Here is a 16116-nt window from a genome sequence, read left to right on the forward strand (position 1 = left end):
CCTATGCAATGCTGCCTCTGAAATTCAGCCATCATTTGAAAATATTTTGATGTTCACTGTATGCCAGGCACTGTTCTGGGCTCTGTGGATGCAGCCCTGAACAAAACAAACTAACAAACAAAACCCTTGCCCTTAAGGGAGCTTACATTGGGGGTGGGGGGAGGAGGGGTGTGGAAATGGCAATAAACAGAAGAATTAGGTATGATGATAAAAGATAAGCACCATGGTGGAAAATAAAGCAGGGAGGTAGATTAGGGAGTGCTTAGGTTGGGACTGTTGGAACTTAAAATAAGGTGACAGAGAAGACCTTACTGAGGCCTTTAAGCAAACACTTGTAAGATGGGAGGAAAATTATTCAAGTTATATCCTTCTGGACTCCACCTCTACCAAATCAGTCTCCAGGGATGGGGCCCTGGCACGTGTATTTTTAACAAACCCCACAGGTGAGTCAGGTGTTCAGCAAGGTCCAGAAGCACTGTCCTAGGGCTTCTTTCTGCTCAGACTGAGCACCATGCACCTTTTGCTTTCAGGAAGTCAGGGAAGAAGGGGGAGTTAAGGTTTGAAAACTGGCAGTAAGGTGGTGGTAGTGTAGCTATGGGCTCACACCAAATGGAAAAATCCAAAGATGAACCCCTTCTTCCTCATGTGGTGCCAAGGAAGAAGAAAACAAAGGATTCACGGGAGCCTGTATTTCATCTGTCTTGGATTTTGGCAATGAATGCTTCTTCAGATTAAAATCTAATAAAATCTAACTGGGTATTCTCAGTGCAAATCAGATCTTAGGGGTAATCTCTAAGAGCAATTACAAGGGAGGAGACTGAGGTCCAGAGAGGGCTCTGCCTGGCCGCACAGGTAGTTATCAGCAGAGCTAGGATGAGACCTCAACTCTTCCGACATCCAAGCACGGCTGTTGCTGTCACAAGACATGCTAACACACAGCCCTACCCAGTGAACATGTGTGGATGACTGGTTGAACTGAGTAATTTATTGGGTATTTAAGAAATGCTTGCAATCCAGTTTTAGGGGGTGCAACTCCCACTTTCAAGTCTTTGCTTTTTAGCAGTGGTCATCTAGGCCTTACCCCTAGCCTGATATTGGGGATATTGTTCACTTTCAGGACCATGCAGCCGTCTTCTGGGGGGCCTAGCTGACCAGTACCAGGGACCTGGCCAGTGGTGTTGACTTGGGGATCTTACATGGAAAGTCAATGCAGACTCAACTCGTCCCAGTAGGCTGGGAATTTGAGGGACATCTTCCTCTGCTGGCCTAGGAGTACGGTTGGCACCCAGGAATATGTGGAGGAGAAAAATACTCTTACAAGATCTGGTATCCAAAAAGGCATCAGGCTCTGCTGCTTGGCACTCAGATGATTTCCCTCAAGCCACCTCTTTGCACCTTAGGGTCCTCAATTTTTGAATAGAGATATCTCAGATGCTCACTTTGTGGGTTGTTGGAGGGATTATTTGACTTTTGAATGTTGTCACTACTTAGGTATATGACATCTTGGTTCGGCTTCTCTGTAAACTTCTTGAAGGCAGAGATTATGTATATTGCATGTTCCATTAGAAACTGTTTATTTGCACCTGACCACTCTACCCTCCCGTGAGCCTGTTTTCTTATCTATCGGATGGAGATAATAGACTTACCTTGTTTTTCACATAAGGTTATTATACCCTTCCCGTGAGATAATAACTGTGAAAGTCCTCTATTCATTGTAAAGGGCTATATAAATAAGAGGGATCAATTTAATCACTACTATTAGTAGTAGTACTTTGTACTTAATAACATATATTTAAACAGAGCTACACATCTAGACAGTTCTTAAAGACTAACATTCTTTTCACTGTCCCATAGGAGCGGCGGGATTTAATAGCTGGGGGTTTCTTCCACAAGTCAGGCAAGGCAGTTTAGGAAAGTTTTGGTTTAAATTCAAAGGTGGCACACAGAATCCAGGAATAATGCGGCGGATCCTTTAAATATTGAGATGAAAGGGCGGAGCCGTCGTCAGGGACGCGGCTGGGCCGCTTGGTTTCCAGGAAATGACATCAGGCGGCCGCGGAGATGGAGGACGTGCTGGACCTAGGCGAGGAGCGGCGCCGCGGCTCGGCCACCTCCGTGAGGACCGACTTGGGGGCTTGGGGCTAGGATTGGGCGGGTGCAGAGGGGCGACCTAGCCGGCCCGGCTTCCCGGCGGCGCCTCGGCCTGGCCTGTCCCAAGTGGCCGGAGCGGGCGGGCGCGGAGCCGCGCGGGGGTGAGGCCGGGGAAGAGGCGGCCTTAGCCGCCCCGCCCCCGGGGCTGCGGTGGGCTCCGCCGCTACTGGCCTGGGGTTTGCTTTCTTTAAAATTCTCGGAAAGCAGAAAAACAGATCCTGCCTCTGCCAGCCTCTGGGACCGGTGGGAAATTTCCCAGCCAGGCTCCGCTTTCTGGAGCCACGAGTGCTAACTCCCCTAGAGCGGGCATAACTGAGAGGGACTGGAGGCGCCCTGGGCCAGGGTCGCACTTGCACCCATCCCAGGGCTTTTTCCTTGAGACTTCTCATGCCAGAAGTTCCTGTAAAGACTTCAGGCACACTGGAAGGGCCTTCTCTTGCTCGGAGTTCCCACAAGGAGGTGGGCGTTACCTCAGTTTTATGATTTAGGATTTCTAACGTGGAGGAGTGGCTAGGTGCTGGGGGCCCGGAGGTCAAATGGAGTGTGAAGCTGCTTACTGGGTTAAAAAAAAGTTAGCATTGTGTGTCAACTATAGTCAACTCTAAAAAATTAAAAACAAACAAACCCTCCCCAACTTCGGTTTCCTTATCTCTAGAATGGAGATGTTGATATCTACTTCAAAGTGCTGCCATGAAGATGAGATGTAGTAACGCATGGGAAGCATTTAATACAGTGCCTGTCACACGATAAATTATTAGAAGAAGTCAGCTGTGGCTTCTGAGGCTCATTTACCCAGTTATGTGTATAGTCAGTAAATCACTGATCTAGATTCAAGACCCAAGTTCGGTGTTGTTTTTTAACTCCATCACAGTCCCATCAAGCCTTTGTTACCTTTAAAATTAGTCAAGATCAGGGTCCCTAGAAGACTGGGGCAACACAGCAGGTCTTTAGTTTCTGCTCTGGAATCTCTAAGTGTTTTGAAGGGCCCTAATAGCATCAGATGTCCTCCAAGGTACCAGAGAGGAGCACCTCTCAGGGAACAAGAACAGTTGTTCTACGATGCAGGTTGTTTGACTGACCAAAGAGAATATTAGGTCACCGGGTCTTTCTGATATGTGAACTTGTTTAGTCCCTGGGAATGTAAATGTAGTTATGCATTCATTCTTTAAACAAATATTTATTGAGCCCCCACTGTGTATCAGGCATTGGGTTAGGTGCTGGACATAAAGCAGTGAAACAACAACAACACAGGGCGCCCGGCTGGCTCAGTTGCTGGAGCATGCAACTCCTGATCTCAGGCCCCACATTGGGTGTAGAGATTACTTTAAAAAATAAAATCTTAAAAAACAACAGCAACAAGCAAAGTCCTTGTCGTCAGGGGGCTTACAATCAGCGGGGGAAGATGGACAATAAGACTATCCACTTAAAATATATGTACATTTAAATATAGTAAAGTAGTTTTTCTACCAGTCATTTCCGTGGATTTATGCAAGGTCTTCAAAAGGCCTAAAGCCTTAACATACTTAACAGTTATTAGAGAAACCACCCGGAAACCGCATTTAGAGACAAGATCATTGAATTTTTGTTTTAGCACAACCACTGCGAGTAGTACGCCATGTTCAGATACCAAATGCTAGGACAAGTGGGAAAGGGCAGTGATAGGCAGAGGGGCGGAATTATCTGCCTTGGAGAGAAAATGAGCTGCTGATCAGAAAGATTGTTTCCATCATCCCTGAAACCTAAATTACTGATTAGAATTTGAAATGTAAACAGGTCATAGGGGTTTTTATGCAACCCCCATGTAACCCCTCTCAGTTGTTTGGGGCAGGCAGTTCTTAGAACATCTGAAAACTGAAATTCCAGCATGGGATAGTGGAAAGAACTGAGGATCCGAAGACGGAAAAAGGTTTTGCTTTTCGATTTATGTCCGCCACTTACTTGCCTTCCTGGGCCTCACTTTCCATGCTTGTGAAATGGCATCAGTCCTAGTCCCTGTTACTGTGAGAATCCAGTGAAGCCACATCAGATGAGATCTAAAAATGTTTATATTAATGCTGGTTTTAGAAAAGCCAACAAATGATAATATAAATATTTCAACATCCATTAGTCTGCCTAAATAAAGTTTTATTTCTGTGCTGGGAAGCATTTGAGACACAGAGCCTCCACCCCAGGAAGGCTTTGGGAAACACCTGCAGATGGTTCATTTGATGACTCAGAATTTAAAGTGTTCTGATTTCCGAAGCTGATGTCTCAAAATTCTTGTAAGAGATTTCCTTTACTGTCTAGAAGCGCAAATCCATATCATACCCAATGTGGGGCCTGAGATCAAGAGTCGCATGCTCCACTGACATCAAAGCAAATGCTACCTGTATTTACATCTCTGGTGCTAGTTGCCATGGAACTTAGGAGTTCTCTCCCCAAAGTCTTTTTGATAACAATTTCATGCCAAGCTGCAGCTTTGAAATGAGGCCTTTCTAGAATCCTGCATAGGAACATGAGAGCCTTTACCACCTTCTTCCCTGAGCTTTGGCATGAGGTCTCTGTTCATTCTAGAGGAATGTCTGTGTGCATTTCTTTGGGTAGGAAAGATCTGTGGTAGTTAAAAGAGAAACCTATGGTCATTAATCCAGGAATTTCGTGTTTTCCTCTCAAATAGAAATGGCCTCAGGTGCTTTGTTTTAAGTGTGTGAAGCATTTTTGAAAACATATGTTCAAGTTGCTCAAATCCCATCCTCCACCATGTCATCATAAATCCTGCCCTTGCTTACCATCCCAGAATTCTCGTCCTCGTAGTGGCTCAAAGATGTTTGGGTCAGCAGCATTCCTCATCTCTCTTTACAGGGACCCAAGATGGGTCGCCGAGCTCAACAGGAGTCAGCTCAAGTCGAGAATCATCTCAGTAGCAAGAACTCCTCTTCAATTCTGACTGGAGAGGTGGGTGTTAAAAAAAATGCTTTCTAAGAGTTAGTAATTACTTAATGAGCAAGGATTTGGTATTTCATATTTCTTTTCTCCAATGTCAGCCCTTCGTCCTATCTTGATTTGGAAATTCCCTTCCTTGGCATTTGTCCTATTAGCAAGAAGTGAAAGCAGAATGTTTTTTCTTTGATGCCAGAGTAGTTTCTGTGCATTGCTTTATATTCTCAGTGAAGAACATTCTTAAGTTCGCTGAAGCAGGGGACCGGGAAGTTTCAAAATCCGGTGGAAATCCAGGTTTTTATTTCTGCCGAATCAATGCCAGTGAGCCCTGCTGGTGACGTAAGGTTGGATTACACAACTGGACGTTTGCTCTCAGTGGTGACCTGCACTTGCTACAGTTTTCGGGCAGGAAGGATTAGTGCTGGCCTTACTTTCCTGGAAACTTTTCTGAGTGGCCTGGAACTGTGGGAATTTATCCAGCTGCTCCATGGAGGGTGGGTAATCCCGATGAGCAACACTTTTAATACCAGGGCACTATTTTTGGCAGTTCACTCAGAGCCCCTTTGCATCTTCCGCTGTCCAGTTGAATAAACTTTGTTCTTTTCAAGAATCAGTTTCGGGATAATCCCTCTGTGAGCTCTTCCTAACTTCCCCAGGCCAGCTTAGGGCTCCTTCTTTTCGGTGCCCATAGTACCTATTACAGGACATCTGTATGTTCTCACACTGTATGCTAAATGTCTTTGTATGTCTCTGTCTGGCCCCACTAGACAGTGACTTCCCACACAGCAGGAAACCTGCCTTCTCAGTTATCTAGTTCATTGGCCATAGTAGGTTTAAAATCGAGGAGGGGATCTACACTGAGAAGCCTAACGAGCTAGGCAGGTGCATGAGCAAAGCATGCCAGGGACAAGACACAGGCACACTTACTTACAGTATCATGTATGTAGGAATATTCTTCACTTTCCTGGGAAGCAAGTTCTCCAGCATTTCTGTGAGCAGTCCACATGGCCCTTTTGATTTATCTTTTACTTTCTCACTTATTGTAGAAATGTGGGTACAGAGTATCACTACTCTAAGGTGACAGTCATTCCAGTACAGAGGAACTGGTGGCTGGCCCGTGGCCTCGTTGCCTGGAGACTGTAGGGAGAGGGGGGAGACGGGTTGTGGGAACCAGAGGCCACATGTTCCCTGTAAAGAGGAAACCGCTGCCTAGCTGAAGCTGACTGATGCTGTGGGGACTACAGGCCCAGTATTGCCAGATCCTCTGATTTTCCGTGAGATGCGGACAGTCGAAAATTGTGTGAGAAAGCAACACATTTCTATAGGTTAGGAATTAATTATAACAATTAAAACATCATAGGCCTGAGGGTGGTCAGTTTGTGACTTTGGCCACAGCACCTGCATTATGGTGCTTATTACGTTATATTCTCATCGTTTCCATGACTGGCCCCCTCATAAGATGGGAGCTTTGGAAGGCCGGCTGTCACTCACGATGCCCAGCACAGGCTTGAGGTGGACAGTGCAGGGTTGTTGGGACCAGTGAGGTACACCGTGTGTTATGAGGGCCGTCACAGGCTGAGGAGGAGTGTTGCAGGATGGGAGGTGGGTACATAGAGTGGTGCACTGGAGGCCCAGGGAAGGGGGGCGGTGGTATAATGGAGGAAGATGGTGAGAGAACACATATCATACCCAACCCTGGGTCTGAGGGACCTTGAACTGCAGTAGTGTATGTTGGCTAAGAGAAAACGGGCAAGCAGATGACTGGGTTAATGGACTCTCCTCTTGACCTCTGGCCACTTTAGACTGTGGGTCTAGGAAGACCCATCCCAATAGCAAATCATTTATTCATTTCTTCAACAAATAGTTATTAAAGTTTATTATGTGTCGGGCGCCTTTGCAAAGGGTTGGCATATTTCAGTGAAAAAAAGAGATAAAATTTCCTGCCATAGTGGAACTTTTACTGCTGTGATCACTGGCAGCCAGAAAGACCAGTCACATGTCTGCTTAATTGTGAAGGAGGTTCTAGCCACCTGTAGTGGTTAGGTGATGGGCCTGTGGTGGGCCAGAATATCCTGGAATGACCTGATGGCCTTGAGGCTCTGTGTAACCCCCACACCAAATCTGCTTCTAGGCTGGGGTCAGTAGGCATTGTTCACCCCCCCATCGCTTTCCCCTTGGCTCCCAGGTGAGAGTCAGGACTGTGAGCGGCTAACTTCAAAGGCACAGACTGTGATGAACTTTTCAGGGTTTCATCCTTTCTGGAAGGATGATCCCCCAGGGACATTTACCTCTGGGCCTTAGCATTTTTCTGGGAGAGCATGATGAAAAGTCATTCTGTTCTTCACCCAGCTGGTGCCTCTGGCAGTGACATGCTGGTCAGAATTCCAGGATTCCTTCTCTCCCTGGGTTGACTGAGGTTTAAAGCAGTGTGGGCAGCCTCCCCCGGGGGCAGGTGCTCCCTGTGCTGTGTGGAACTTTCTGGCTGTTTCTTTGTAAAATTAGATCCCAAGACTTGTGTGTGTGCCCATTTACATTCCAGTTCTGAGTGTATGACCTGACGTGTTTATTTTTGTTCCCTGGCTGACTAGATTCTAGGATGAAGCTATCGCTGAAAACGTAAACGTGGCACCTGGGGGCCGTCAGACATCCTGGAATGACTGTAGAGTTAAGTAGGAATGTTCGGTTGGAGGCGAGGTGGCGGAGTTGGGCGCTCTGCTGGAGGAAGCACAGAGGCAGTGTGCTTGAGTAGAAAGAACACAGGGCCTGGCACCAGCTAACCGGGGCTGGAGACCCGGCTCTGCTAACTGCCTGGATCTTGAACAAGTCCGCTAATCTCTCTAATCCTCCGTTTCACTGTCTGTCAGGTCACGGTAACAATGCCACCGGGTTGCCGTGGGGATTAAGAGAGAGAGGCATCTGACAGCACTACACACACGTGCGTTCCTTCAGGAAACTTGCGGATGGACGAGGACTGGACAGTGCTTTGCCTTTTTTATTGAAGGGCAGCCACGTAGGAGGACGTGAGCCTGGGTCTCCTGTCAAACTGACTTGGAAGTCTCTTGGAGAGCTCTGACTCATTTACCCATAGGTAGACTAGTAGTGATCCAGAGCAGTGTTTGTGCTTCCTGGGCGCAGGGGGCATTCTTTATGAAGAGTGGGTAAGAGCACAGGCCTGGGGGTCATACAGTCCTGGGTTGAAATCCTGGCTCTGCTACACATGAACGCTAGGACTCAGCAAGTTATTTAACCTCTTTTATCCCCCCCTTCTTTTTTTTTTTTTTCCCAAGATTTTATTTATTTATGTGATGAGCGGGAGCAGGGTGGGGGCAGAGGGAGAGAGAGAATCTCGAGCAGACTCCCCGCTGAGCATGGAGCCCCACGTGGTCGATCTCACAACCCTGAGATCATGACCTGAGCCAAAACCAAGAGCCGGACGCCTAACTGACTGCGCCACCCAGGGGCCCCGGAGCAGTACAGCCTCACCTCACTCAGCCTCAGTTTCCTCATGGGTAAGGCAGGGATAGTAATATCACATACTCCATAGGGTGGCTGAAAAGAAAAAATGAGATAATCGATGTAAAGCCCTTCACACAGCCTGGCACGTAGTGCCCAGTATGTTGCTGATCGTTATTACTTCTGTAGAACTTGGATGGTCTTTTTATTTTGCCTTAACCCTCTCTACTAAGGTTGAAAACTGGTAGCCTTCAGGTTGAATGTTGCCTGTAGTGATGTCTTGTTTGATCCACATAGAGTTAAAACTTTTAAAATTCGGTTGTTATTTATAAATTAGGAAACTTGATGTGAAAATCCCAATTCTGGGCTTCTCTTTAAAATCAGAAGTTCTGGCACAGTGGGAATGCTGGGCTGGAACCCCCCCCCCCCCCCCCCCCAGCTCCCAGGGTGCCAGTTGGCGGGAGCTGGGTGGAACTGGTAATGGCGCTTGCTTACATGAGGCCTACCTGGTGCAGTTTGCCACGCCTTCCTTTCATACACCTGTCAGATTAACTCACATTTGATCTGCCTTCTCCTATTTCCATTTAAGTTTAGAACTCCTGGTCTTTGAGGATGGATTGATTTTCAGGCATCCTCGTGTATCTGTTAGTATTGAATTTGGCCACACGCATCAGAAACTTGATCCCAGTTTTTGAATCAAGCAGGCACGATTTTTTAAAAAGATTTATTTATTTCAGAGAGAGACAGAGCAGGGGGAGGGACAGAGGGAGAGGGGAGAGAGAATCCCAAGCGGACTCTGCGCTGAGTGTGGGGCCTGATGCCCAGGCTCGATCCTAGGACTCCGAGATCATGACCTGAGCCAAAACCCAGAGTCGGATGCTTAACCGAATGTGCCACCCAGGTGCCCCCAGGCATGATTTTTCTAACAGCAGGAAATCCAGTGGAGGGCAGAGTAAGCAGGTGCCGTCACTGGGCAATATCCTGCATTACCCTGGCCCCTTCTAGCCTCCTCCTCTGCCATCTGGAGCTTGTGACTTGCTGCCATAGTTGTAAGATGGCTGGTTGTTCCACAAGGATCAGATCTGCATTCTAGGTAGGGAGAGGGGCCATAGTTGAAGAGTTCAAGGTGCGTGTCCACTAAGTTTGTTCCTTATGAGGAAAACAGTAGCCAGAGACCTCGTTGCCATAGCCATAATATTGGGGTTTTGGTGAGGGAGAATGGCTGTTGAGTAGGCAGTTTGCAACCGACGTGTCATAATTTTTTTAAAAAATAGAATTCATACACAGATTTTTTTCACAGATTTGGGTATGACAGGAAAGAATTATTTTTAGTAATAACAACAAAAAAATCCACATTCCTCTCCAGAGTTCTAATTTAAAGTTGTGTAGAGATCAGTGAAACATTATATGCCCTGAAATTCCAGGATACCTGATTGAGTTGCCTTTGTCAACTCTTCTGGATCTTTTCCTTCTGCCCATTTTCTCTGTAGCCTCACGGGGCTTTCTGCCTCTACCTGTGGCTCAGTCCAGGTGGTTAAATGCTTCCTCCCTCTCTGAGAGGAGAGGGAATGTCTCTTGATTTGCCTGGTCATTCAGTAAATTTCAAATAATTTGGAAGAACTCCCAACTGTCTGATTGTACTGAGTAACCTGAAAGATGAGCTCTTCGTGTAGTTTCGCTCAGAGTTGATTAGAGTTGTACCTACTTCTTTAGAGTTGTCATAAAGAAATTAGGTAATACAGATAAAGTGCTTAGCACTTAGCTCACAGGAATCTCTCAAGAAACGGCAAGCATCGAGAAGTTTATGACTGAACTCTTCTGTTTTTTGGGCTTTTGGGTCACCTGTCACAAATCAGGCTTGGATTACTGGATGGATAGTTCAGGTGGCAGTTCAGGTTGGTGTTACAGCTACTGAGATGGTTCCATGTCTGCACTATGTACCTTTCTCTGGTCAGGGCAGCTCTGAGAATTAAACTGGATTTCTCTGCTTGAGCTTTCCCCTCCTGTGGATTCAAATGGTTCTGCTCTTACACACTTCCCTCAAGACCAGGAGACTTTCTACCATGAAGTTACACTACCACATAATGGGCTTGGCGAAAAGTAATCTCGGGCACAACCTGTCTAGGTCTGGCTTGTCTTTTGGATGGGCACTTCTCACTTGGGTCTCGACCTCTTTGTGGCTTAACTTTTAGTTTGTAGATTGTCCTTTTAATAATAATTTCGGCTTCTGTTGGAACGATTGCTCTCTCTCTGTTAACTGCATGCGGGGTCCTAGTTAAGCCTCATGGTAACCCTTAAAGTGGTTGCTCCTCTCACCTCATTTTAGCTGTGAAGACACTGAGACTTCGAGAGGTTGGATGACTGGTCCAGAGTCATTCAGCTCGTCTCTGACTCTAGTCTAGTCTCTGTGATTCCTGCTAGATAGGTAGATGCACTGACCTCCCAGCAGAGAAAGGCTTTTGGAGAGAGCAGAGAAGCTTTTGGGTTACTCCCTTGGAATCCTTCTGGAGCAGGAGTAAGTTCTCACTTGATGACCCTTATTCGTCCACTTGTCTGGAGAAATGTTTGAGTCACAGCTGTTCCCTTTCTCTCCACCCCCCATCCCTTCAGTGTTCCTCCTAGGACGCAGAACTGAAAGTTAGCCAGATTCTCTCGCAGGAATCTGAGCAATGCTGTTGGGCTCATGTTCCCAAATTAGGCCAATTTCCTCATCCCTCAGCAGCTTCACTCAGCTGGAGCTCCCTCGGTGCTTTGCATGACGTCTCTCGCCCTCTGCCTGTTCCCTGACTGCTCTGCCAACCGGACAGCTATTTTCAGCCCAATAGGGTTATCTGCTGACCCTTTTTGGTGACATTTTTCTTCTTTCTCACAAAAATAACTTTCCTGATTGGTCACATTTTTCAGCCTTTTTCGTAGGCGCTCTCCAATGGGCTGGGTTGAAGGATGCTCCTGATAACGTTGTCGAGGAGGGATGCAGGGAATTTGATGAAGGACCGTTTGTGAGGAATGCATTTTCCACACTTCATATTTATGTCATGCTTTGCATGCTTCAGTTTTGAACTCTCTCTCTCAGGGTGGGCGATGCACATCGCTCACCATCCCTAGGGCCGCCACTGTGTGGGAGGGAATGTCAACTGAGGGTAGAGCTTGCCCTTAGAACTAGCATCTTTAGATTCTCTTCCAGCACTGGCTCGAACCCTTTCATTGTCCCAGCACGACGCACAGGAACAACTCGTGACTCATTTTGCTCTCTCTAAAGGCAGGGAGAGTCACTCTTGCTGACTTCCTGCGAGTCCCAGGTTGAAAGGTGATGCTTGAACAGCGCTTGAAGGTTCTCTTTGGCCCGTGGGCAGGGTTAAGTGAGAAATACGTGTAAAGAGTTTAGCCCAGTGCCCCACAGTAGCTGTGGTTCTCTTGATCTACACAACCTGAGAAGTAGACAGCATTACCATTTTATCTTTAAGCCCTGCTCTGCCAATCACTAGGTGTATATCCTGGGCACGTTCTCTACCCGCCCTAAGCCTGGTTCCTCATCCCCACAGATGCCATGGAGATAACAGCAGTAGCTATCTAACCGTTAATGTTGTTGGAAGATTAAATGAGAGAATGTATAACGCTCTCCCGACAGTGTCGGGTACATGCTAACTATTGTCATTTGTGTCACATGGGAATTAGAAAGTGTCATCCATTTAGGTTTGATTGCAGTTCTGTTCAAGATACGACGATATTCATATTTCTTAGAACTAACCGGCCCTTAGGACCAGAAACATTTGGATAAGGAGCCCTCTTGGTGAGAATTCTTTGTGCCACCTGAGAGCTATTTTATTTCTCTCCTCTAGGCCTTTCTGCCTGTGCAACAGACCAGTTATCTGCTAGTCTCTTTCCGTCTTCTTTTCAAAACCCCACCCTCTGTCTAGAGGTTGGCAGTCTTTCCAAAGAATAATCTTTAATTGCTGGCTTATATCATTCTATCATTCTGGGGAAATATGGGTAGAAAATGAGGAGGGGTAAGAGTGACCTTGGTGACTTCATTGACCTTGAAGTAGAAGGTAATACCTATTAATTAATCTCTTCATTCATTCACTTGTGAAACTAGTTTGAGAATTTCCTCCGTGCCAGGCATTTGTGCTTGGAGCTGGCAATGTTCCCTGTCCTCTCAGACTTTGATGTGGGGGCCACAGAGAAGTAAGTGCCAGGTAGGGGTGAACACAGAAAAATATGGGACACCTACATTGAGCCCCTTTTATTCTGGGGGACCTCCAGAAAGGTTATCTAGAAAAAAAAATCATGCTTGAGCTGAGACTTTAAGGATGAGTAGATGTGAGCCCAGGGAAGGGGTAGAGGAGAATATTCTCCCAAGTGGAGGGATGAGCTTGTGCCAGGTCAGGGAGGTAAGGGAGAGAACATGGCATGCTGGGCTTGTCACTGGAGCGACTGACCCTACCAGCGGTGGAGCGGTGGTTGGAAGTTACTTTTGCAAGCAACGAGCTAGTTTCCATATATTCCAAAACCAGCTGCCTTGTCTTTTTTGACAAATGAACCATCTGAGGCCAATGTTTCTTATATGATGCTGAAATAATTGGCAATATTATCGTAATTAATATATATATTAGACTGACCTTTCCTGTTTTTCTAGCCTTTCACTGATGACTCTTCAGCGTAGCCATTACACTCCACTATATGTGTTTGTGTTTGCTGGTTAAGAAAAACTCAAAGGTATGCTCAAGTACAGTATTTCTGACTTGTGACTCTCCTGGCTTATCCTTTATAAGGAGGTGCTTAGTAGACCAGTGGTTTACAGTGTTCACACTTCATTTATGTCCTGAAAATTCTTAGCTTCCTCTGAGGATTCCTCTGAGCATAGAGTGTTCTCATATATATGATAGATTCTAGTAACCCTGGAGAGAAATCTGCCCGTTACGGAAGGAACATTGAATTAGTCGTGATCTGATAGGATTTAGAAAATGTCCTTTAATTTCACAAAATAAGAGACTAAGTACTCCAAATCCTGCTATTACAAGTATATGCGAGGTGCTTAATAAAAAATATGTGTCCATGAATCAGTGATACAAGCCAAGCTGGTGTCTATGACAGATTTACCATTGGCATTGCCTCAAGGAGGATCAGAACCCTCAGCTCAGCGTTCCTAATTGGTACTGAAAAAACTTACATGCGATTTAATAACACAGGTCATACCCACTTATCATGACCCAACTCAAAAGACTTCAGATGCTGTTGTAACATTAGAATTTGATGTGACTGCTGTTTGGAATATTGTAGAGTATTGGCCTGTGTTCAGAGATTTTTTTTTTTTTTTTTTTCTGGTATGTGAAGATTTTCATGATAATGATACTTTTGTTGTAATGAGAATTGACTTATATTCGGGCCAGGTTCCCAGAGCAAAGGTTTCTTGAAATCTGTGGCTATAAATACCATCCTATGAGGGAAAAAATGATCAAGAATGAGCAAAATGGTTTAAGCCACTCTTAACTTACCTGAACTGTGGTAGTTGCCTTATAACTGGACTCTTCTTTTGTGTTTCTGCCCTCCTGCCGCTCAGCGAGAGCAGTCTGATAAAAACGTGCATCATTCATTTCATACTCAAAACCCTTTAATAGATACCCATTGCACTTAGGATTAAAAAAAAAAAAATCCTAGGGGTGCCTGGCTGGCTCAGTCAGTAAAGCATGCAACTCTCAATCTTGGGGATCGTGAGTTTGAGCCCCACATTGGGTGTAGAGCTCACTAAAAATAAATAAATAAATAAATAAATAAAATAAAAAAAATTCCTAAATCCTTACCTTGGAGCTGTGTGATTTGGTACCTGCCTACATCTCCAACCTCATTTCACACCTGCCACCCTGCTGCAGTCACATGGAGTCTTTGCTTATGAAGTTCCCTATTTATTCTAGTTCCCTAGAAAACTATAGTTCAGTAGAATGGACTGGACTGGAGTGGATCCCTAGAATACTCATCCCTAGTCTTTGCTGGGCTGACTCCTACTTCTCTTCTCCACTGGGTTCAGCACAAATACCACTCTTTTTTAAATAAGAATACTATCCTTTTCATTACCTCTCCTTATTATACTCCGTAGCTTCTTTTTTTTTTTAAACTTTTTCTATCATTTCATCCACAATTTGTAATTATGTTTGTGTATTTATTTATTTATTTTTTAACGATTTTATTTATTTGAGAGAGAGAGACAGAGATAGGAGAGACAGCACAAGCCAGGAGGAGAGGGAGAAGCAGGCTCTCTGCTGAGCAGGGAGCCCAATGCAGGGCTCGATCCCAGGACCATGGGATCATGACCTGAGCTGAAGGCAGATGCTTAACTGACTGAGCCACCCAGGCGCCCTGTTTGTGTAATTATTTAGGTCCTTGTCCCTCACTAATTACAAGCTCCAGAAGTGACTGGTCTGCTCCCCCCTGAACCTGTCACTTTGTAGGTCCTCAGTAAGGTACTTGTCCAATGAATGAGGAACAGGTGGAAGGGGGGATGATGTGTTCAATTTAGGGACAGGTTAGCTTGAGATGCCTATGAGAACCCTAGCTGGAGATTTCCAGGGAGCTTTGCTGTGTGGTACGAATGCTCTGGACTGGGCTCTGAGCTGGAGCTCGAGATTTGGAAGTCATTAGTATTGAGGTGGTACATGTAAGCCCAGCTCTGTAAGGGAGAGTTCATAGCATGAGAAGAGGGGCGGCCCTTGGACAGAATCTGAGGAACATCCATGTTTAAGGAACACATGGCCAAAGAATGTCTCACCAAAAGAAATTGAGGAGGACTGGCCAGAGTGGGGAAGGGAAATGCAGGCACCTGTGGTGTCCAGAAGCCAAGATAAGACTGTCAGGAAGGAGGGAGCCATCAAGAGTGTTCAATGGCACTAAGAAGGCCCGAGCAGGGTCTGTTGGAATTAGCAATAAGGTGGTCTCTGAGGTTTCACATTAAAATGCATGACTGAACTGGTGGGTATAATGCTGAGCCAAATTAAGTCCATCAGAGAAAGACAATTTATCATATAGTTTCACTCATATGTGGAATTTAAGAGACGAAACAGAGGATCATAGGGGAAGGGAGGGAAAAATAAAATCAGATGAAATCAGAGAGGGAGACAAACCATAAGAGACTCTTAACTCTAGGAAACAAACAGGGTTGCTGGAGGGAAGGTGGGGGGGTGGGGTACCTAGGGATGGGCAGTAAGGAGGGCATGTGATGTCATGAGCACTGGGTGTTATATAAGACTGATGAATCACTAAATTTTACCCCTGAAACTAATAATACACTATACGTTAATTAATTGAACTTAAATAAGATAGGGAAAAAAATGAAATGCATGGCTGTTTTTAAAAGGCCTGTCCACGCACCACCTGCAGTTGTCTTGCTTTATAGTGGCATACGTACCTTTGGGAAACAGTGAACTCAAACCTGGCAAAGGGGTTGAAGAGAAGAGGTCAGCACACAGAGACATTTTTAAGAGAAGCTAGATAGGATGTGGTAGCAGGTTGGCTGTTGGAGGTAGGAGGAAGGACAGTCTGGAGTTCACCCCACATGTAGCTAACATGACTGAATAGATACTGATGTTTTTGACACTGAGG

At 45.7% G+C, this 16116-nt stretch overlaps 1 protein-coding gene across 1 annotated transcript in view; it reads left to right on the forward strand.

Annotated features, from left to right (window-relative positions):
- Window positions 1–2017: 2017 nt before the first annotated feature.
- IFT43 (intraflagellar transport 43) overlaps window positions 2018–16116 on the forward strand; it is an 80105-nt gene continuing 66006 nt past the window's right edge. Inside the window, exons 1-2 of the mRNA XM_036068556.2 lie at window positions 2018–2115; window positions 4993–5085. Of these exons, the coding sequence (XP_035924449.1) occupies window positions 2062–2115; window positions 4993–5085 (147 nt within the window). The 5' untranslated portion in view covers window positions 2018–2061. The remainder of the gene's footprint in view (window positions 2116–4992; window positions 5086–16116) is intronic.

This window comes from Halichoerus grypus, chromosome 8, assembly GCF_964656455.1.
Source record: "Halichoerus grypus chromosome 8, mHalGry1.hap1.1, whole genome shotgun sequence".
In the NCBI taxonomy this organism is placed as follows: Eukaryota; Metazoa; Chordata; class Mammalia; order Carnivora; family Phocidae; genus Halichoerus; species Halichoerus grypus.